The following is a 24,974-nucleotide window of genomic DNA, read 5'->3' as shown; positions in this document are numbered from 1 at the left end:
CCTGGCAGTGTTCAAGGCCAGGCTGGATGGGGCTTTGAGCAACCTGGTCTAGTGGAAGGTGTCCCTGCCCATGGCAGGGGGGTTGCAACTAGATGACCTTTAAGATCCCTTCCAACCCAAAACATTCTAGGATTATATGTGTTTGAGAAGCTTCCTCAAAGAAAACACCTACGCCTTCTCCTGTCTCCAAGCAGCAAATACACTGCAACAGCAAGTCTAACAAATTTTCAGTATTTATGGTAAATTCATTCTCATGGAGTAATCTGTACCACGGCATAATTGCCCACCGCATTCTGGAAGTAGGTATCTTTTATTAGTCCAGTTTCTCTGAAAGAATGGTAAGTACCCGAAAGACACCCTGAAATGGCAAATGTATCATTCTGCAATTTCAATTTATATTAACTAAGAAAGTGACTTTGCATAGACATTCAGAGTGTCTTAAAAATCCTAAATTCAATCCTTTTTTTTTTTTAAATATTCTGGTATCATGTCTTTACACTTACAAAAAATGTAATCAGTAACCACCAGTACAGAATCCCTGATTAATCAAAGTAGAAAACACTGAGGGCAAAGGACAAACACCACTGGCAATTAGATGTAATATACTCAAAGTAAAGCAAGATTTCCTAGTAATAGACAACAGCAACAACTGTTGTATTTTCTTGGTAAGAAACTAACAGAAAACTAAGCTCGACAGAGAAATGTATATTCTTCCCTTGCAAGGCATTACAGAGAAAAAATGTGATTCTTTTAGAAGACAGAAGTAGTAACACTGGAAACGGGGAAGGAATCAAACTGAATATGCAAAACTACGTTTTTCCTCTCAGAAGTTACCGATTTTTAATACTCACTGAATACCTGTTCATAACAGAGTATATTACCTCACAAAGTAGTTTTAATAAAGAAGTCTCTTTGGAGCAGATATATAAAGGAGGATAAAACCAGTGAATATAGTACGACTTGACAAAGCACCGACTCTTTCTACACTGACCGATTCTGTGAACGCAACTAACGCATTAAAATATGAAGTCTCTTACGCAACTATTAAAATGCAGCCATTATATGTAACTTTAAAAGAAACAAAACCCACAGGTTTTGATATTGAAACTGAAAATATTATCTCATTCTAAATAGAAAAATGAAAGCGAGGTATTTGTACTAGCTACAGCTTAAGTTGCCTTCTGGGCACTACAGAGCAAACTGGAAAAGCATCTTGACCCAAAGCATTCTACATTCATTCTAAAATTTAACATATTTACTGAGGTGTTATGAGCTTATAAGAGAAATGAAAAACACAGTAAGTAAAAAGGAAGATAGCAGCATATGACAACAGTTAAGGTGCATTACCTGTGCTTTCGGATGTGTCTGTTGTGAGGAATGCTGAGATTGCTGTTTCTGCTGAAGCTGAGCAAGTTGTTGCCTCTGCATTTGAACTAACTGCTGTTGATGTGTCTGAAATTGTTCCTCTGTGATACCCCCTGTTACTACAGAAAAGAAAGCGAAGCCAGTGTTAAATAAGCCTGCAGAAAACAAATACATCTAGAATGCAAGACTGCATCCATGTTGGATAACAAGTGGTCGAAAACAACATACATCATGTTAGATGCCTGCAAAGATCTTCATATATTCTTATGTAAAGGAGAGGTCAAGCTACATTTGTTTGTTGTGTTCTTTTAGTGTAGAATAAATTCATAACAGAAGATTTCATAGCTTTTGTTGCTTTTAAGCAGTTTCTAGCTTTGTGGTTTTCTCTCCAGTAGCTTTATGCAAAAGCTTGAAGAAATTATTCTCCTAGCTTTCAGAAAACAAGCACATCCTAAAAATCTTAGCTGAAGAAGTAGTACACTGAGCTGAGCTGGGTGGCTTCTCTTCCAGTGAGCACTTGGAATTTATTGCTGTACAACTTTACTTCCTACTTCCTACTTCCTACAACTTACTCCCTTGTCCCTTCCTACAGCCCTTTTCTCTGACACCAGAATGTAAAGGAAGCATATGCCTGGTATTCGAGAACACCTACTTCAACAGCGCAACCAGAATTCATATATTTAAATAGTTTGTTACAGTTCTATACCAACACTCACCTGAGAGGACTGTAAACTAATATACAACAAAGCTAATCTCCAGGTCTAAAACTTAGTAAGTGTTTGCAAATGTCACAAAGCACTGTTTATTTAGCAAATCCAGTTTGACCCTCCTATTTCACACTTTTTTTTCTCCTGAAGGAAGTGCTTAAGTTTCACCTGAACAGGATTTTCTCCTCCAATTAATTTTTTTAAATAGAATAAGAGTTTAAGAGTGACATGATATATTTGTTTATGAGAACCAGGTTAATGCAACCCCAGTAGTATCACAGTCTCAACAAGTGAAGGGAATGGTGAAGTCAGAAAAGCTGTTCCCAATATTCTCCCCCCAAAGAACTGCACATCTAATAAACTGAAAATACTGTCAAGCGTTCCATGTTAAAACCTGAGGTTTGTGCAGTTGATGCTAACCTGAGAACTAAGTTCTCCTAGGAAGAAGTAAAAAGAGCATTCACTTTTCAAAGATTCCCATTAAGTACCTTTCAGCAGTTTATTCTGAACTAGATTTTTCAAAGACTGAAGCCGTCACTCATCTCAAACACCTAGATTCTGCAGGAATATAATCTTATCAAAAGACACTGAGCTAACATTAGAATATGAAGTGATCCATCTTTCAGGGTCTGGCTCTTTCATTTACTAGTTGTAATACTCACAGGTGTCCTGAAATTCCATTCCGAATAAACACCAAAATTAAGACTGTGACTGTTTAGAAATTAGTAGCGAAACTTCCCTACTGCTACATTATTAAAACAGGCTTCAACCACAGTAAGAGGGCACTTAAAAATCCAGTGACTTATACAGTTACTCCTCTGAGATTCTAGGGGTTTTATTATAATTTCCAACATATTCTAAAATAAAATTTATTTCACATTTAGCTTTACTTTGTTCCTCTTGAAGATTCTTACCTATTACTACAAGTACTTAAAGTTCAGTCAGCTAAACTTCCCAAGTTCCCTCACAACAGTCTCCCCAAACGTGTTGCATTACTAAAGGCAACAGAGCCAAGAGCAGCATTATGGAACATTACATACATATGTATTTCTATTTTTAAGTTCTGAGGTAACAAATTCCAGAACATGTCTTTTATTTTATTAAAAAAAATGTTTTGGAACAAGCTTATACAGCACAAAGAAATACATAAATTGCATTTAGATGTAATTATTATTTGTCTGCAGTACAGGGGTATTCATCTAGACTCAAAGTTGCATTCTTCTATGGACTGTAAAGACATAACGTAGAAAGCAGTCTCTCTGATCAAAGGATCATCTAATTTAGCCTACATATCAATTCTGCTTTCAGCCTCCCTTCCTTCTTAGTTTGACAGACCACAAAGTCATGAAACACTCTATTACAAGGTACAGGAAAGATACTGCAGTAACATAAAAATCACTTACTCTGCCTTCACATGTTTAAATGCCAGTCAGTTCACTACCTATTGACTGAACTCAGCTGTTAGCCTTGTTATAAAACAGCAGATGTTCATTAGCACATTTAATATCATTTGCTTCTGCCAAATCAAACAACCAAAGGGTTCCAGAGAAAAAAAGATTGCAAACCTCTAGGATGTCCCAAGGTAGGCTTTAAGGTCATAGTTAAGTGCAAATGTTCTACAATTTTTATAAAAGGTTCTATTTACCAGATTTTAGCTTCCACTGCTGAATATCAGGATTTTCTATTTTACCATAGCCTGACTGTATTGAAATAGTACAATGGAACAGGGTAAAAAAGTCAATGTGAAATTAAGTCTTCCAGACTCCTCTCCTCCTTGATGGCTTTGGTTTGGACTATTATGTCACTTCTCTTAGGATTTGAAGGCTTTAATCAAAGATCCATCTTTCAGGCTGCACCCAAAGTACTATTAATTACTTCTACATGGTATTTAATTCTGGAAAAAAAATACCTCTAAAAGGAAAAAGACTGTTCTATGAGCAAAATTTTTCAACTGAGAATGCCATCATACGCAGTTGTCTTTTGTATCTAGGGACATGGTAGCTAAACAGATAACTGTTTGAGCAGGTCATTGGAACTGGCAGCCGAATACAGCATTCTGACTGGACTGCAAGTTGCTGAAGATTTCGCCTAAAGCCTACTTCTTACTTTAGTCCCCAAAACCAGCTGAATTGCGCTCTAGGAATCCAGCAAGCAACTTAAGTATTACTCAGCTGTCGTAAGTAGTACCTTCTACAAATTCCTGGTAACTTACTTCCTCCACCATCAATCCTGATGATCAGTTGTATCCCTAGCTCATCAGTTTATCTCATTTTAGATTAAATGGAGAATTCTTCTGGAGGTGTCTCTGGAAAAAAGACCAACTAACTTTGTCAGAGAGAGTGTGTAAGACTATGAAAAGTTTACACAACTGATAAAAGGGATCAGATTGTTTCAGTGACCTTGTCTCATGAAGTTCCTCAAATTCAGTTTTCCCACTTGCAGTTCTTATAACATGAGCAAGAGAGTAATTTCACTTGAAACAGTGGTTCTTTATTCATGCACTGATTAGGCACTTCCAAAAAAAGACCAGTCACACATTTTTAAAGTAAGTCTTTTTTTCTGTTTGTACAATGCCTAGCATTTGAGGAAATACCAGAGTAAGAGTTGCTTTATTAATACAAGTGAAAAATACAATGTAGAGGTAACTTTGAATATTCTTGTGCACCGAAAACCAAAGCAAGCAACTCCAAGTCTTCTCTAAACTAAAAGAAAAAAAAAAAACAATCAGTTTAAATCCTGTCATTGTTTCCTCTACAGGCAGCTTTATGCTTACAGGTAAGTGTGCTATAAAATCAACTGATTTCAACTATCATCTCCCAAACAGAATTACTTCGATAAATGCAGTGATAGTATCTGTGCTCATTTAATGCACAACCAGACTTTGACCAGCCCTTTTAAAATTTACTCCCTATTTACTAATGAGAAAAATCTAACAGCAGTGCCTCTTGCTGGCTCAGTTATTTGGTGAAGAATTCTGCTGTCTATTGCATCTGATCATTTACCAGAATTACAGGATCTGGTTTGTAATTTAAATCTGGAAAGAAAAAGTTCTTCCATAACCGTAAATTTCCCTGCATAATGTACTTCAACTACTGAGTGATCTCTATTCTAATCTAAATGTATTCTTCAGACGATTTCTAAAATTATGTAAGAGAGGTTAATTACTGTTCCTCTAAAAAGTGGCTTAGATCCATCAGATTTGGTTTTATGCATTTTTTTAGGTAAGGTAACAGTCTCTCCCATCATTAAAATACATACTTCTCTATTCTTTCCTTTACTTCTCTTTCCCTAACAGTGCAAAACCTGAAGTACATGAGTGCTAGTCCACATACACAATATCAGGTCTGTCATTAATTTGCCAGATAGCACCAATAATTTAGGGTTTTTTACTCTTGTTGATGGTATTACCCGAATCAGGAAGGGCTGACATTTTTTTTTTCTTATGTATACACAGTTCCCTACCAAAACACCAGCCCCCTTCCTTTTCCCTGAATATACTGCTTAAATACTGTTCTCATTTTTCTTTCCTTATTATGTGCCATCTTTCCTATAGCTACTGGAGTTCTCTTCCACGGCTGCAATCTTCATTTATCCTAAAAAGCCAGGTATGGAGATTTCACAAATCTCTTCACCCTTTTTTCTTCACTCATTTCTTCATATACTATTAAAATCAGATATATCAGCTTCCATACCAAAATATTCTCTTACGTTTTTCAGGTTGACTTTCCCTTGGGGGCAGGGAGGGAAAAGCCTCCCCAGAGCAGAATTCAAAGCCTCAAAGCTTTATATCTAGCTAACCCCTAGACAATCAATTGATATTATTACATTATCATGAAAAATTCTACAGGAAAAATAATCAACTTAACCTATATCTTTTTAAGCAACTTTCCTTACCTTGGTGTCATCATACTTTATTCATGCAAATAGAAATCTTGCAGTATTACTTGCTCTTGTTATAAAAAGAGCTACCAGCAAATTCTCCGTTGCTCCTTAAAGCTTATAGTCCATGTTTCACATCCTTAAATCTGACAAATAGTATTCCTTTCTATTTTCTGCATTTGCTTTAACAAGACTTCTCTTGATGCTTATCAATAATCCCATCACACAAAACTGCCCCTTTCTGCTACAGGTGCAACTCTCCAGACCTTCAAGTTCCTTACAAAAAAAAATTATACAAAATATAACCATAGCACATGTCTGTTCTCTTCAAAAAGCAGAAATATATTCTTGTGCAAATCTTTGCATGAGAGAGAGAACAATATAAAGGTTGCAAAGACTATACTGAAAAGTAAGTTATAAAAGTACTAGGCTGGAATAAATATTCTGTGTTTATGTCAGTACTACACTGATGTTACTTAGTAAGATAATGCTCAGCCTTTTTGGATGCTTCCAGTGTCAAAATTTTTACTATGACAGGTATCAATAGAAAGCGCTGTTTTCAGACTTTTTCATGCCTGCTCAGTATACTTACTAACTTACTACTGGTTTTCTGAGATATTTTGACAAGATTCAAAAAGAAAAACTCCGACAACAAAAATGACACACCCACACCCCCGCCTGAAGAAACCAGCTGCTTTTCTTTTGCATTTATAAAGAGCATCCTTCTCTCCTTAAAGGTAGACCAATTAAAAGTCTTTGAGACTCAATCGTACCTAAGCAATTCTTAAATACAAGCAGAATCCCTCCTTTGAATAATGCACATTTAAGTCCAGCACTTATCAAGATTCTGTTGAAACCATAATAAAAACAGGAGGAAGAGGACTGTTTGTGGAACGTTTCTGTATATTCTAAGAAATACAAAATAATTATTAGCTTGTATCTTTGGTTGAGGTACATATCACTGCTGAAGAGCTTATTAGTCCACTCACAAGTAAAAACACTAGAATTCAATACTTCCAGTTCCAGAAGAATTCAAATCCTTGCCTACCTGATATGCCATTCTTGCTGGTGTTCAATAAAGCTACAGATGCTGCAGAAACTCTTTTATTATTCACAGTCTGCCCTGGTTTCCTTGAGGTACATTCTTCGCTATCACTGTCCTGTAGATTTAGTAGCCTTGGCTGAAAACACTGCAGTCGACATGATCTGATATTGCTTAGTATTTCAGAAAGGGACAGTCTGTTTTCACAACGTTTATTGGAAGCATTGGTCCGTGAAAAATTAGAAGAAAAGTCTAAAGTCTGGGAAGAGCTTGAAAAACTGTTCAGCATTTCTGGGTCAATCTGTCTCAAGACAGGATCATGTTCTGTGGATATTCGGTCCATTATAACCCTGATTAAAGAGGGTGAAAAAAAGACGTTTTAGTTTAATTATCTTTCTAATACTTTTATCCTTTGAAAGGGAATGAAAAGTTAAAATGATGCGACTGTACCTTCCACCCCTGCCAATTCGTCTTCTTGCAAATCCTATACATCTCCTTGGAATTGTAAGGGTTGTAAGGCAATGCCTGAACCTCAGTTTGTCCAATTCTGCCAATTCTGAGTTTTCATATGAAGAATTAGTTTGGTCCAAACGAGGCTGTAAAGTAAAAAGAAAAGGCAATTTTGCACTTATTTAGAGTGTATACTTTGATTAGGTTACTACTAAGTGATTATCATGCACAGGCTACAGTATAGAAAATTCTGAAAATGCCTACAGAACTATCACTTGATTAATATGCTCAGATCATAAAAGAACTTGGAAGACTTTTTTTTTTTTTTAAAGATGAATTCATGAAGCGGAAAATCCTCTTTCCTTGATTAGTCATAATCTTAGATGCAACAACCAAAATACAGAACAAGCTGGAAGTAATTCATTCCACCAAGAAGCATGTAAAACTGTCCTACTCAGACACCAGCCCATCTGGCCCAGTACCTCCTGTCTGATAATGGCTCTTTTGGTGATTCATCACAATATACAAAACACAGCAAGCAATTCTTTTCTTGTTACAGCCTCTGACCTTCAGGCTCTTAGAAGCTGGAGGACTTCCTGCAGCCAAGGCTTCACCTTGGCTATGTTTTGTAATCAGGTGAGGACCTATCCTTACCCCAATTTTGCCTAATCCCACTATAGTAAGGGTCAGTAGCATAAAAGTTTTTGTCTTTAAAAATGTGTTTATGAAAAATAATTGATACAAATACCTCAAAACTATATGCAGAACTCCAGTGCTAAGTATCACGTTACAGAAGAACACTTTTAGTATTTATTGTGACAAAGGAAAAACCAAGAAGGCCTGTTCATTTATCAAGGATCCTGCTGAATCTCCAGCTGTACAAAGTGACAATTCCCAACTCAGAAATCTTGCAACCTAAGCGTGTAGGTAATTTCAAAAGTGGTTCCTAAATCTGAAGTTTAATTTTACTCATGAAACACATACTGCCACAGGTAACAGATGCTGATCTGAATGGCCTTTGTTCCAATACACAGCATTCCATTACCAGATCTTGACAGTGTATTTTCTGTATCAGCTTACCTTAGGGCATTTTTATTACTCCATGAGTATCTTCGTTACTATTATGAACTCAAAACTGCATAATCTTTACAAGCAGAAATGCTGTGTGCTGTCTGATATGTCTTATATGACAGGTTAATAAATACTCATTAAAATAATCAATTATTGTCACCAGGTTAAATCTACAGCAACAGTAGTGCTGTAGATTCAATCAATTTGTTAAGAGTTAATCAAAACTCAAGTGGCTTCAGTAGTTGGGAAAAAAAACCAAAAAAACCCCAACCAAAAACCAAACAAAAAACCCCACCAAAAACTAAAAGGCTAACACTGAGGTTTTTAACTAACCTGCTTCTAAACAGAAATGGAAAAGTAACAGAAAAGAATGAAAATACAAGTTTTCAGTCATCTCAACTTCTTTTTGCAAAGGAGTTAAATCACAGGCTAAGGGAAAAAAAATAGGATAAATTCCAAGCAACAGAGAAGCTTCAGCTAACTCTCTGGAGCAAAGCAGAAAAGGTGACTAGATTACCGGTCAACAGGTAAAAAAAAGAAGTCACCCAAACTGGAAGAACAAGTAAGTTAAGAGGCCATTCAAAAAACAGATGGCACAGAGAAGTATTATCTTAACCCACTAATAAATCTCTAAAAGAAGAGTAGTTAAAAATAACTACATATTCTTAGAAAGATCGAGCTGTCTGTGGTATTCTGGAAGTGACTACAACACAGCAGGACACTGCAAAGCAGGCACAGGAGCAGGCACCAGCTCACATCTGACCTGCGCAAAGAACTTTCAGTACAACTTGTGGGAAATGCTCATGCTACAATTTGAGTATTCTGGAGGATGTCTGGGTTTCTGAAACAGCCTACCTAGTGACTAAATGACTTCTCTGTAAGTGGCTTTAAAAGCTACGCATTTACACAATTATTTTGCCATGTAACTTCATTCTTCCCACGGGAAGCAAGCAAAAAAACTGCAGACCCATTATAGTGTTGTGTTGCCTTTCTCGGTCCTCTGCAGCCTAAAGCTCCCCATCTATAAGCACATGCTTGGTAAAAAAATTTCACTGTCAGTGGTTCTGAGATTATGACAGGACATCTATAATTAGTCTCTGTCCTCTGCACACTCTTGCAATTGCAACCTAATGTTTCTCAGTATATCTGAGAATATCAGTTTGTGCTGATTTAAAAAAAAAATTTTGACTTAACTATATGAAAACACTCCTCAATAGGATTAAACCCCTCTGCTTCAACAGCAAACTCTACTCCATGCCCCAGTAGGATGTCTCAGCAGGTCTGAGAACGGGGACAACCAGTATCTAACTCTAACAAGCTCTACAAGCTGGGAAGAAAGATGTGCTAAGAAAACTGAGGGGGACAAAAAAAAATAATCTCTCCCTTCTTAGCAGTGGCTAAATTAGTCTGAAGGCAACACATTATATTACCTTCAGGTAATCACACAGGAACAGTACAATGAGAACAATCCTCGAAGACTGAAAATCATTGTATTTGGATTCACCAAATCATTAAAGCTTTGGTGGTGGAAGTGGGAACAGAAGAACTATTACATTAGCACTACGCCAATCTCAATTTAAAAACAAACAAACAAACAAACCCCAAAACACAACAACATCACAAAAACCACCACACTAAATCCAACAACAGATAGTCTTACAGCATAATACTGGCATCCTGCTCTTCTCCTGAAAGCACAAGGTCCATCAGGATCATTTTCTTCTTCTGCTTCTGATACTGGTGAGGGTACCTAGACCAGAAAGCAAAGTCATTCTTCCAACTGCCACGTTTATATAATTTTTTAAATTTATTATACAAGTTTATATAATATGAACTGCCACTTTTATATATTAAATGCAAGCTTCTCTGAAGCACAGCTTAGAAGAAGAAAACAAACTCATAGTTTATGCAATTATCTTTTATATATCCACTGTCCAACAGAGTTATTCTCCATCTCAAGCTAGACTGGCCAAATTACAGGCAACTGAAATTTCTGCCTTCGGTACACTGAGATTTTGTAACAGAGTGTTACCTGTGGGAACTCGTCTTCATCTGAACTGTGGAAGTCATACTGTTTAATATCACTCTTGTTGATAACAGGCAAGGGCTCAGCAGAGGGCTGTTGAGGAGTTACTACACACTCTATTTTAGGTTTCTTTAGATACTTCTTCTTTTGACGTACAACATCTGACACCTCCTCCTTTAGAGATGAATGATGAGGATGCTGTTAGGGAGAAAAACAAAAAATTAAAAAAATAATTAACCTTTCCTCTTCTCATGCCTTAAAGACATAACTGCTTATCTTCCAAAGCCTCTCAACACACAGCATCTGCAGACTGTTTCAGACACATAATGCAAAATTTATTCAAAACATTAAAAAACCAGAACTTTACCTCTGATCGTCTTTACGGGTATTTATTCACAAACAAACTGAAAGCTTTCAAGCCACGTGACTACCAAAGAGGTTCTTTGCTTTGTAGTACACTCAGTATATCGTAATTGGAAATCCTATTCCAATTATTTTCTGAAATCTCAGTTTTCTCCTGCAAGCATTTTCAACTTTCTGAACTGCTCAGATACGTTCAGAACAAATGATCTAACTTGTTTCATGTTGCTCAGTTTATATTTTTGAAAATATTTAATGTTATTCAGTTTTGCTATTTAAGATTTTGCTAACATAAACCCTCTGTAGTAAGCAACTCCACCAATCTTGAACTGTTCACTTGACCACAAGTGCTACTAAACTTCAAAGGTTTTAAATTAAAAGGAAGATTACTTCACTTGCAAAATTCTCAGTTACAAGTAAAAATCAGTGCAGTTTTGAAAATTCTCCCCGCAAACTGAAACTAACCCCAGTAACAGAGCTCAGCTTCACAACTGGATATGAGAAACACAAGGCATAATAAGGAGATTGCTGTGGGAAAGCCAAGGCGAAGGGTTTGTGTTACAACAATCCCATGACCAGTAGATGTCGCGGGTGCTAAATACAAATTCCAAAAGGCCTTCCACTCCCCAGCCTTACTTCCAAGCATTTTGTAACAACTAGTATTTCAGGTTATTTCTCAAAAACACATCTTAATTCAAAGGCAGGTGCATTTTTTTCCCCTGTCACATTAACAGTGGAACATCAGGTCTTATCCTTTTTCCATACTGTACTCAGTTCAGTGAGCTTCACTATAATGATGACATTAAAATGGCTTGCAGTAGAAACTTGTGTTTTGGTTTGTTTATTCTAAAAACATGACCATCTAGGATTTATGTTTTAAAGCAAAGACAGCTCCTAAAAAGCACAAGATACTTATGGCTTAAGGAACAATTAAAGGAAACACAGTGTGAAAAAGTAGAAACAAGACAAGTAGAACAACCATGTGTAATAATACAATTATGCTAAGATTGGAAGCAGTTAATTTTGCAATTAATGCCCATATTAACTGGAAAAAAACCCAAACAAAACAAAAAAACCCCAACCAACCTTATTCCTAAGTAGTCCTTTTAAAACCATTAACCCAAGATGTATATATTTGTCAGTACTGCTGGTTGTAGTGTAAACTGCTTATGACTGTACTACTATCTTTCATTTAATTCCACTGGAACCACACATCACCAGAACCAACAAATACAGTTAACCATGACTAACTAGAATCCTCTGGAAAAAAGTATTTCAATTCTCTTCTTCACAGTTGTAGACTGTCCTTGTAGGAAGATCGTAATGAATATACAAAACATTACGATCCTATTCATTACTGGATCTGAACAGTGACAGAAGATACAGAGTTCTCTTTGATGTTGGGTTTGTTTGGGTTTTTTTTTTTGGTTGTGGGTTTTTGTGGGGGGTTTTTTGAGTGGAATATGTTTCTTCATGAGACAAGAAAAAAGAAAATCCATAGCTAGAAATGTTAAACTAATGCTTATTCTTATACTACTACTTCTCCAGATGTTGCTAATCAGGTCAGTTATAAAAATAAAACTAGATCCACTGGGTTTCTGTACAGATCAAAAAAAAAAAGTAAAGGAAGACTTTGTCAAAGTAGCATTAAGTACAGCATTCCATAACTTTGCTTGTTTTAGAAAGACAAAGTAACTAGTGTGTGTCACACACCAACTCAAGTCTTGCATTCTTTTGCACTCATGCTCTCAGAGCAGCCTTCCATCCCTTTGCAGAAACTAAGGGTTCCCAAATTTACCTTCCTATGTTTGCTACTTACCTAATACTGAGGGCCAAGAAATGGCAGATACAAAAATGCCTACTCAGTATCACTGAGAAGTGTACAGCCTTCAGTAATAACAAACTACTACAAATTCCAGCAAGTCTTTTTTAAAACATTAGTTGCTTGTAACTTTTTTCAGCTGTCAGCAAGATGTAACAGTTGCATTCTTGTGCCTGGAAATGCTACTAATCAAAGATTACTTAAACGGTTCAGAATAGTTTCTAGAATCCTTTGGCATTCTAGCTGTAATTCAGTAAAATCCCGTATTTTCAGGACTATCTTTCCACTGAGGGCCATTCAGTACTCATGGACAACCCTATCAGAAAAATTCAAAGCTCTCATCTCCCTTTGAAGGGAGAAGGAAAAATAATTTACTATACTTTGCAATCTCATGGTGGTCCTGCTGTTCACTTAACATGTTCATGCTTACATCACCTTACAACAAAAGAGACAGAACTGAGAAGGAAAACGAAGACTACTACTGTGCTGTTATTTACAGAAAGAAACAGCAATGCCAACCAATCATCTTAAAACTTAGGTGGGAAAGACAACAAATGTTCAACTGTAAGCAAGCATAGCAGTCTCCTTGTCTCCTACCTTCAAGTATGGCAGCCTCCTACTCAGTTTTCCAATGCAAACATCTTCTGGGCATCTCCAAAAGAATGATGAAACTGGTAACAAGAGACTTGCAGCAGAAGAAAGCTTACCTTAACTTTACATTCTTGAACTTTGTGATGATTTCCATTATGAAGAGTGGATGGAGTTGTGCTCATCTCTTTTTCAGGTCTATTAAGCTTCACTTCATTGAGGATTTCACCTCCATAATCACCCAAATGGTACCTCAAAAAACACAGTTAAAAATATAATACTGCATTTCCACTGGGACATGTTTAAAAGACACAAAACAGGCAAACAGCCTGCATAAAACCCTTCTGTTTTAGCTTCTGAAGTTTATGGTGCTATGTAAGTCTTCAGCCATGCATGTGTGCAGAAGACTAGCATCCATACAGGAATAAATTACGGGAGGCGTTTTCAAACCTATTTGATGAAAATTAAAACCTTGGTATTATAAATTACTTCTTACAGATATAATTTGCAATTTTACCTTTTCTCAACAACTTCTAATGTTAAATGCAATAGCTCGCGCTTTGTTTTCTCTCTTCTCTTAATCATCTCCAAAATTGTTATGGCTCTGCTAAACTCTCTTCTTAATTTCAACATCTTCTCATAAGACGCTTCATCATTCTTTCGATTCTATTGAAAGATTGAACAAATTTTAAGTCAAAAGCAAAACCTGTGAGGCATAGATAGCAAAAAAAAGTTACATAATGCTGCTGCAAGTGAGAATCATACAAGTACACTTAGAAGCAGCTTTTCCTAAAGCATAACCTACCTAATTGGTAAACAAAGCCACAAAAGAGCAAACAAAACCCAACTTTTAAGAGTAAGCTGAAAAACTTTTCTGCCATTTCCCCCCATGCTTTGTTTGCTCAGATTCCATATCAACCCAGTGGAAGTTTGTCAGAACAAGGAATTCAAGACTTGGTTCCTAAAAACACTTTTCCCACCTTGATTCTGCACACAATAAGGTTGTATACACATGTGTACAAAGCTGATGCAAAATGCTGAGTAATTACAGATTTCCTAGTTCAAATCAATTCATGCTACAAATACAAAAACTGAACCATTTACTCCATGGCAAATGGAAGATTGTTTCCCCCTCTCACAGAAAGGCAAGTTTGTAACACAGCAAGTCCCACTGCTGCTTGTTTATGTGTCAATACCTATAAATCACCCTTTGAGCCTCAGTTTTCTAGAAAATGGACAGACTGTAAATTGTCTATAGAGATCCAATGGATTACACATTGACTACATCATTCAGCAGGTTTGAAATTTAGCTGGGTCATCCAATATTGCAACTATTAAGAGAGACAATCAGATTACTAACTGTGGATGCTGTAGGACAGATACTGCAAGATACTGGATAGTAACCTAAGCGATTCCTATGACTGCAGGATTTAAAGTGACAAATTTAAAACAGTGAAGTTAGACAAGTTACCTTTCTTGTCTGCATCTTCTCAGTTCTCCTCCGGAAGGCAACATAAGGGTCGTTGTTGGTGGAACCATCCCTCTTTTCTTGTTTGATTTGGGGGATGAGAGATGGTCCTCTGCAATTCTTACGCTTTCTTACCCAGTAGTCATATACAGCCTTAATAAGGTAGTCATCCTCATTTAGCAGCAATTTAGCTTCCTGAAGTGTTACAAGCTAAAAGAGAAAATTCAAAAGGTGCAGTTGAGATGGGGGTGGGGTGGTGGTGCAAGGAGAAAGTCACTGCACATTCACATCTCTTGTACACATAAACCTGATTCTTTTCTAGCACAGGAGAGTAAAGAGAGGAAAAAATATTGATCTAAATTGAAGTACTTAAGGCACCAGTTGGTCTTCCGAAGTTAAATATATAGTTCTCAGCTTTTCTGAACCATCATCATCATCTCAAATTTTCATACAATAGTCTAGAAGTTCATCAATTTTTCATGAAATCTGAAAACACTGTTTGAAACAATTACAAGCACAGTATATAAATAACTTACTACAGTCTGCAGTTAATTATTTGGGAATCACTTTAATTTGACAACTTTTTTCCTAAAAAAAAAAAAAGAAGTTTCTTATTGGTTAGCCATTATTAATGTATGATTCTTTGCAGTTTAATGTTGATTCCCCTAGAAGATATTTTACTTTAGGCAGATATATTCTGAAATAAACTAGTTTCTTAATTTTTCCCCCAAAATGTTTGTGATAGAAAAGGATAATGACCATCCCTGTTTATAACAGCCCAGAGACACAAAGACAATCACTTCTTAGGTAAGTTATTTCAGTAGGAGGTAGTTAAACACAGGTAATTAAATCATAACCTTTTTTTTTTCCTTTTTATGTTCAGCTTTTCATATGGAAATCAGACTCTAAATCAATGCAAAACCCATCACTGACTAACCAGTACATTAGTTTAACATGGTCATATCATCTTAAACCCCTTCATTAAATAAAAAGATAATAGTATCTCTAGTATTTCTTAAAACAGAAGTTGGATAGCACTTCATCTTCCCCATAATTTGAAAAATACCAACTGAACAACTTACATTTGCCATTTGCAACATGTCAAGCTATGTTAAATCTTGTCCCTACATTAGGATACGCAGAAAAAGAAACAATACATTTCAGAAAAATAAGGATATCCTAAGTGTAACCACTGCTAGTATACAAGTGCTAATTCCAGCCAGAATAGAATAAAACCCTTGCAATCTACAGCAGAATTAGAAAAACATTGAACTGTTTTTAAAAGAAAGAAAGAAAAAAGAAGTCACTAATCCCTCTGTGCTTGTGACCTCATGCAGCATTAAAACAATAATTTTGCCTCTTTTCTACCTAGAATGCACATTAGCTGGTTAATCAAACACACATACTCACCAGTATACCCTATCTATATGTAAAAGTTGGTATGATTGTGTGTGTAGCTAATACACAACTTAAAACACCATTCCATCACTGTGAATATTGCTTAAAAACAATTTCAGTCTTGTTTGTCTTTTGTTCCCTTTTTTCCATTAACATATTTCTTAAAAAAAAAAAAAAAAAAAAATTTAAAATCGACTCTGCCTTAAGTATACTGCTGGAAAAGTTAAATTTTGACCCTGCTTGCTTGTTTTTGCAAGTACCACCAGCAACATGGATGTAGAGTCCCTGTATTCCTTGCTTAAATCAGGTTATCGAAATGCCCAAGAGGAATGTCTGGAACCCTGTCCTTGGCAAGGAAGGCATTCCTACCAGCATCCTTTTACAATTCTGAGGTAAGTCATATAAACTCTTCAGTGAATTGTGTAGTAGTCCCAAATGAGATTCAAGAGCATTAGAATCCCATGTGGGGAAGGAATCTGCCAGGCAGCCAAACTTCTTTCTTTCCCAGGCTCCAACAACCTGCAAGATTTGTTTTTATCTTACCATTCCTAACACAGAGCTTAGGACAGAGCTACTCAACATCAGCTGAAAATTTTCTGTAGTCCAAAAGCAGGACAAGAAGGATGAACACACACAACACAATCCCTGAAGTTAGGCAGAAGATCCTATGCAGGAAGTCCCATAGAAATTTCACCCACAAAGGGGGCTTTCTCCTTACATACCTTACCTTCAAGGGGGAGCCTACGTTATAAGAATCAGTTACAATGCTTCATGTACACATAAGATCTTTTCTGTCATGGATTTCCTTAAATAAGCACTTTCTGGTTCAAAACACTCTTCACCTCTGTAATGCTTCAGTGTTACTTACATTTAAGGGAAAGAGAAAGGGGCGGATGCCCACAGAGAAAAATCCATATTCTTATTTTATTTTATTTTAGGAAAACATCTTTCAGTTCTTGAATTTAACTTCATTACTCAAGCAATGAAAGATGAAACCAGCATAAGAAGGATGCAAATTAATCTTGAAAAGTGATAACCAAAACTGTTTTAACTGAAAGCCAAAACAGGGGTATCTATCTACATCAAAGCTCTGAGAGATCCAAGTATCACATGTTCAACAAGCATCATCCAATGTACTCTGCCATTTTTTTCTTCACATCCCACCTTCTTAGCATAGTAAGAGATCTTTACCTAATCCTTGTTAAAGTTGCTCTAAGATGTAGCGAATACAACATTTTGGCCTCTTAACACGTAGCATTGAACTAAACCAGGTTAAGTAACTGAGGCAAAGCTACAGATCCTGCAATGGATTTTTCACTCCTGAAAAACATCCATCTCACTGAGAAACAACCCCACCTATTTCAGACTTGCCTTTCAGAAACTGACCCTTCAGATGCAATTTTCAAGTAATGTTTTTGGCTTTAAGACCCTTGTCCAGACACTGGCCTCCTGGAAGGCCTCAGGAGCTATTAAGTTCCTTTAAGTTCCATTAAACTATTAAGATACTGGTACCCTTCTGATAAAATAACGAAGTAATTCACAGCACATGCTTGCTTCTAAAGCAAGGAAACCACCCTCTAAGTCTGAACTAGAGTATAACTTACTTTCGTGCATCTGTGCAGTTTCTACTACAAGAGCCCAATCTTAACAAATGCTTTGCTTCACTGTCTGCTTCTAAGTTTCTAACTTTCAAACATCAACTGAAGTCAATGTCCATTAGTACCAAGTGAAACAAAGAATTTGGATTCTCATGTATGTTTATAGCCAAACTTATACACCTACCCATCACCACAAGCTTCTTTCACACCAACACAGGGAAAACAAGATGTTGTAAGCTGTCTTCTCTAACACACTGTGGTCAGGAATTAAAATTTAAAAACAGTTCCCCACAACCAGCCCCCAAAAGCTCCCTCCCAACCTGTTTTTTCTAAGTTACCAATACTGACAATAAGAGACAGCAATGCGATTTCTGTACAACTGCAGACTCACACAAACACACTTACCCTGTTAGTAGGAAATAAAACAAAAGCCACCCAGAACCACCCCACCAGAAAACTCAGAAATCAAAAAGCCTCAGTGATTTCTTAACACAGTACAATACCTGACTAGAACTGGCTTTTTCAAGTCTGTCAACCATTATTTCAAACTGCAACGGCTTGATTTCCATCTTCCGATTTAGTCTGTTCAGTAAGGTTTCATCCTCAGAGTCCATATCATAATCTGGCTGTTCGTTGTCCAGATTAAAGGCTGAAACAAAACCATATACAAAAGAAAAAAATTGAAATGCTTGGTAAATAACATGCTATGGAAATATAGAAGCATGCATCTGAAGCATATAGAAGCAATAGATAGAAGCAATCAGATATCAAAAACAATCTATAAAATTTCAGATTAGCACATCTCTGCTATAACACTTTATACTAAAAAGTTTCCCTATATTATATAATAGCTGCAAGCCAGTAGTTAGAAGTTGCTTGCCTCTGACTTCCAATATGAGCGGAATCAAAGCAGTTTCATTTTATTTTAAGTGGCTTGAAAGGGTGACAGGAAAAATGCTTTAGTTTAAAAAATTACCATAGAGGCACAGAAACTTTAATATACCTTTGCAAAACAAGAGCGAAAATGCTTCTTAATGCTGTTAAAATACATCTCCTCCAGAATATCATGGTAAGATTCTTAACAATTAAAATAATTTTCAATCAAACCCCAGACTTGGGAGAAAAAGCACTTAACACTGATGCTTCACAAGAATTTCAGTTGCCCATTTCTAAATAGCTCAACAAACTTAGAGTCTTAAAATACTTAATAGACTAGACTTTTTCCTTCTTTCTTTTTCTTTATATAACTACGTGACAAACTAAAAATGCTACACCAATCCTGTGGGAATTGTTACTTTTTTCTCCAAAACCAACTCAACTCTAGATGTAGAACCTGAGTATTCCTCCATACTCTCCAAACAGGAAGTTCCCCACTTTACAGCAAAGCTCACGTACTTATTACAGATTGTGCTATTCATTTTCCATAATTAGACAAAGTTTCTGGTCCTACTAAAAGCAGAAGGAAGTTATCAATCGGGTAACATAGCAGAAACTAAATTTTACTACAATTATGAGCAAATTGCATAACACAGCAAGATTCTTAACCTGAAATGGTAATTGTACCTAATAAAACCTTGAAGAGGTGAATAACTACAACACTCCAAATAATTCAATCAACAAGTTACTGGATTAACAGCAGTGAAGGCTTGTTGAAATACATTCTATTCTTATTAGACAAATAGCACTATCTTATCTTTGTGCTCTTAACTCACGGCTATATCTGACCGCTAACTTAAAGAAAACCTCTGCTACTGAGCTTCCCTGTGTGCTTTGAGAGGACCTTAAAACAAAAACTTGGAAGACCACGAACAAAAGAAGAACACTAAAAAAAAAAACCAACCAAACAAAAAAACCAAAAAAAACCCCAAAACCAACACTTTAAAGCAAATTATAGTATTTTCACTTCCACAGTCTAACCAGTCAACAAACAGGTGGTAGGTAGCATATTCTTGCCCTATCTCAGATTAGCCCAAGACCACTCACTCTGTATTCCAATGCAACACATTAGCTAAACCACTACCAGCATTTAATCTATTTGACTATGCATGGAAACTCAGTCAGATACAGCTGTGAAGTGCTAATAAGCAGTCCCTTACCGTTTTCAGCTGCAAACTGCTACCTCCTAGGGGAGACAGTGCTCAACTGTACTAACTGACAACAACACTTGGTCAGAAGGCTCCTCTAGCCTAACACACACACCGTAAACATACTATAAAAATTTATATCAAGAAGAAATTAATAATATTGCACTGTAACTATGTATTAAGTGGAATTATTAATAATATTAACTCAATAATACAGGTTGCATGGCTACTTTATTTAAGACATTGTCATTGGGCACATGACCCGCAGCTCTCCCTCTAACAATTAACAACTGTATATTAGACTTAAAAACTACAGCTTACAACACTGGATCCTGCTTCTCCAGTGGCAGTCTCTAGGAATCAAAAGTTTTGAGATAAAAACTGACCAGATTTTTTTTTTTTTTTAAATTCATAGTTTTTAGAACTGCATTAAAAACATCACCAGGCAGGACTACACACTTGAGAGAAAAGAAAGATTGTTACAGTACCTGGCGTGACTGCCACACAATCCTGTTCAAAAAGCTGAACAGCCAGCGACTAGCCAAGTATCAATGAACCAGCTGCCAAGTATCAGCGCTGGACTCGATGAAACCAGTCTGCTACATATCACCTTCAGCTCCTGCAAGCTTTGCTCCAGCTTCTCCTGTGTGGTCCCAGCACAGTCCCCTGGGAGCACAGAGTGTTGGCACCAACAGCGCATCACATCAGCCATACACTGAAATGGGGTGAATTGTCCCACCTGAGCTGTAACCCTCACACTCCTTCACTCCACTTTCCAACACTGGAAAAAGCTTCTCTCACACAGCACTGACCGCTGTTCAAATGTGGACCGAGTATGCCTGACTCCACCTCTTATATACTGGAGTTTCAAAACTCTTCAGAGCTCCCCCAGGCAAGTCCAACCATGACAGCTCATACTTCTGCTCCTGCAGAATGATGCCCGATATTGCACCTCCCCTCCACTACAACCTGTAATTTGATGACCTCTTATGCATAAACTGCTACTTTCACCAGAAAGGAAATTGAAAGTTTCCCCTACCCTAAGACCATCCCCAGCACCTACAAAACTACTGCAGTCCTCATGTACACTATGAAATCACATTCAAACAACTCTGCTCAAGGAAAGCGGCCAAGATTTTCTAGACCAGATATTCCCAGTTCTCCTAACAATAAAGCAGGTCTCTCTACTCCAAAAAAACAGGTGTTTAACCATGTTCTCAGAGATGACATAAGAATGCACAGAAATCCATTTAAGTCCAGAAAAGGCACCGCTTGTTTAGCCTCAGACAGATGTTGATCTTACTCCAAAACAAAGTCAACCTATTACCTGTCAGTACATAATTCAGTAATCCCCTGCAAACAAAATGTTTCCAGTCAATCTTTCTAACTCAGTGAGCAGCAGGATCCCTATAACAGAAAAGACATGATACTGTTTGCCTGTAAATTGTAAGCCGTGCCAGTAAACTTGCCTTCATTTCCACAAAGAGGAAAGAAGAGTCACTGGAAGTTCTTGAACCATGCACCTTCCTGAACCACCTTTCAGAACAAAATCAGACAGGCTCAAGTGAGATGTAACTAGCAGGAGACACTAACACTAGCAAGAAGAAAAGAAAAAGCCCAACCATTCCATCAACAAGCAACTTAAAAGACCAACCACCCTCAGGAATGCATTATGAATGTTAGTGATATGAAGGCGAGATCTCCATTTCAAATAGAGAAGGCACATTACTGCACTGCCAGCATCTAAAGGGACCCTATGGTGCACCTCAGCTGAAAGCAGGGGAGTCCCTCCCTTTTGCTGCTCACTGTTAGAAAGTTGAACCAGTTTGCAGAGGCATCCAGTAAGCATCGGGACCAGGCAAAGGCACACAGGGGTATATGCAACCAGAAGTGGAACAGGGAAGACAAGTGGAACCTCCCCTCCTGGCTGTTATATTGGTTCATCTGCCCCTGTGAACCACTGGCTAGGTAACATGTCAAGTGCACCCCACTTCATACATAGCACTAAATTATTTGCTGATAAAACATCAGCTATCTTAGCAGTCATTCTGAGACTTCATGAATAACAAATGAAGTGCTGAAAAACTGGAAAATGGAAAAAACCCGTAATCATTAAAAAAACAAACCCCCAAATTACACCCTGCACTTCAAATCTACAAAAATATTTTGACAAATAGTCAAAATTAGTAGATTAAAGGTATCCAACACGTACCTGCCAGGAACAAGTTACAACGAATAAATCCAGTCTCATTTTCTTCTACAAAAAGGCATCGGTACTGTGAGAACAGTAGTAGCCCTTGTCACATACCCCGCTTTTCATATCTGCTAGCAATGCTTTTCTTTTGCTAGCAATGCTTACCATGCTCTTTGTCATGACCTGTAGTTATCAATATAGCACACTTTCAAAGAAAGGGGGTTTACACAGAGGCTGCAGGTTAATGACACTGAAGTAATGGAAGCAATACTTGCATTCCACCTCCTGTTTCAGTGCAGACAGGAAGGCCACAAAGTCTCAGCAGCCTGTGCAGGTCTACAAGTCTCAGAAAATGCAAGGCTATCACTCTTCCTTTAACTGGTGCATGCAATCATGAGGAGTTAATCAACCCCAAGCTGGCTCGTCACAGCTCTGAGATGCTCATGGAAGTGTCCTCCTTCCCTGAAGGTTCACCCATCACCGCACTTTGAAACATAATTTCAGTGACATCCTTAACCACGAGTTTTCTTCTTTTTCCAAGCACAGAGTGAACTGTACTCGTTCCAGAAAAAAGACATTTTTCATCCTGGAGTTGGCCTATTGTATGGCACCTTGCTGGCTTCAAAAGCCATCACAAGACACAGGTGGTTTATGTGCTGTGTGATGTAACTATCCATCACCGCCCTCTGCTTCTGCCCCTGCCAGAGCAACAGATGCAACTGTTCATTCACACCTGCAAGAATTACTGAAGAACTGGACTCAATAACAGAAAGCACTGTATTTCAGATGACCTGCTACTAGTTAAGTGTTTTAAGAACAACCAATCTGCTAGTTCATGTCGTTAAAAATGGATCATCTATATCCCTTCCTCCAGGCAGTTCCTGGGAGATTCTTGTGATTGACTGATGAATCTAGTCTTCCCACTCCAAAACTTAGGCATTTCTCCACATTGCATGTTCCTACAGTGCACTGTTGGACAGGGCGCCCGTGATCCTACCAGTAAAATCTACCTCATATGAATGCTCAGAACTCATTGGCTCGCTAATTGCTCTTCCAAAACCAACATCCTCATTTACATCCTCTGCCACTTTAACCACTCCGCATGGCAGTACCTGTCAGAGGGATTTGCTTTTGTTTACTTGAGCTCCCCTGGGAACGGAGTTTAGACTAACTTGCAGAAGTGCTATTTGTTTTTAAGTTAAGTTACCTTAAATTGGGTTTAACTTAACTAAATTAACTAATTTCATTTAGCTAACTAAATTAAGGCTGTGGTTCCACAGTCACTTTAAGCTGACATGAGTGTGAGTTACCACCGAAACAAGCAGTTCCACCAGCTTCCCTCCCCAGCAAGCCACGTTCCTACCACCTTGCTTGTGCCAACACAAGAAATCATGCAATGAGCCAAGACAGAAAACTGATAAATATGGAGGTTCATCTAACCAAAAAATGAAAGATAAGCTTTCTACCAGATCACCTGCCAGACTTAGCTCACCCATGAACACAACTGCCACCAGAAAGGCACTGGCAGTAAGAAAGGAGTGGGCAGTGCTCATCCTGATAGCAGCAGATACAACTGTGCTGACCAAGGGCAAATGAAGAACCACATCATGGTAATTATATCCATAGTAGTAACAAAGCAGCAAAACACCACCTCAATGGCAAGTCTGCAGCACCCAACTGGAATAGAGCTTCCAGCCCTCCCTGCCTGCACCAGAATGCCTCAGTTGGGGAGGGATCATGCAAGTACATGTTTTACATGCCCAGGCTGCAAGCCCGCAGCCTGAGCAGATCCTGCTACAGCATCCTCTAAAAATGTAGAACACACAGCGAATAAAAAATAGCCAACTCTTAATTATGTGAAATGCACACACTTAAAGAGTGACTAGAGGTCATCCCACACAACTTAATGAAGATTATTTGACCTATATTTGAACAACACGACTGAGTTACTTACAATAAAACATTTGTTTAGTATCATTACCCTTTATATACATGCATAGAAAAATATATTTCCATACACAGAAAGCATTTTTTGCTCCATTCTTATTGTTTTTGTTAGGGACACTAATTTTCTTACATCCACTTAGCTATAATTCCAGCATAGGTACAAGTGCGCTAACTTATTCTCTTTGCTGCATATTAATAACCTACAATGCATCACCATGTTACTGAAACTACAAACTTTGTTGGAAAATAATTAAGCATAATGGAATAGTTAGAATAGTTCAAGGCTTTTGTTTTATATTCAGTTCAAAGTCACCTGAGATGGTGCTACCTAGGTCAACTAAGACCTGGAACCATGCTTATTCATGAATTCCATGCCTCACAAAGAAACTCACTTTTCTCTGCTTGGAACCACTGGTCTAAATAAAAAAAATTATAGTGGTAAAGTTTAATATTAAAATCCTTGGCTACCAGACAAAGAGCAAAACATAATTTGCTAGAAATAACCACCAGTAAGTATGGATTACAGTACGTGGCCTCTTGGCATCTATCAGTTTACATAACTTCCCTGGCCAAAGTAAGTATTGTTGCTCTTTGTGCTTTTAGCATTAAAGCAGATTTCTAAGCAGTTTATGTAGGATAAAGCTGCCTTGTATCACACCTACTCCAACCAGAATATGTGGGAAAAATTATCTTGGAGCAGTATCTGATGTTTATCTTCAGCTCAAATACCTTCTGTAATTCTGTCCAGAAAGACTGAGAGTCTCAACAAGACAAAGAACATTTTGGCATAATACATGTAACACTTTTAGACATGTTTATTAACAATATTTACAGTGTTTCTGGCAACATCCAACAAAGAAAAGAATAAAATACATTCCTCATTCAGCAGCTTCATTTCAGTTAATTCAGCCCGCCTTACTTGCAGGTTTGTTTCTTCTACTAAGGGGAAAAATACTTAAATCAATTTTCTTTAGC

The 24,974-nt window shown here is 37.4% G+C and overlaps 1 protein-coding gene across 1 annotated transcript in view; it reads right to left on the bottom strand.

Annotated features, from left to right (window-relative positions):
* Nucleotides 1–24,974, bottom strand: part of EPC2 (enhancer of polycomb homolog 2) — a 51,824-nt gene that overhangs the window by 6,000 nt on the left and 20,850 nt on the right. The window contains exons 3-11 of the mRNA XM_049815507.1: nt 18,278–18,423; nt 14,782–14,988; nt 13,828–13,976; nt 13,430–13,562; nt 10,547–10,738; nt 10,175–10,264; nt 7,444–7,589; nt 7,000–7,343; nt 1,348–1,484 (exon numbers count right to left, since the gene is read on the bottom strand). Of these exons, the coding sequence (XP_049671464.1) occupies nt 1,348–1,484; nt 7,000–7,343; nt 7,444–7,589; nt 10,175–10,264; nt 10,547–10,738; nt 13,430–13,562; nt 13,828–13,976; nt 14,782–14,988; nt 18,278–18,423 (1,544 nt within the window). The remainder of the gene's footprint in view (nt 1–1,347; nt 1,485–6,999; nt 7,344–7,443; nt 7,590–10,174; nt 10,265–10,546; nt 10,739–13,429; nt 13,563–13,827; nt 13,977–14,781; nt 14,989–18,277; nt 18,424–24,974) is intronic.

The sequence above is a fragment of the Accipiter gentilis genome, chromosome 1 (assembly GCF_929443795.1).
Source record: "Accipiter gentilis chromosome 1, bAccGen1.1, whole genome shotgun sequence".
In the NCBI taxonomy this organism is placed as follows: Eukaryota; Metazoa; Chordata; class Aves; order Accipitriformes; family Accipitridae; genus Astur; species Astur gentilis.
The sequence above is the reverse complement of the archived record's forward strand: the minus strand, read 5'-3'. Positions and strand labels throughout refer to the sequence as shown.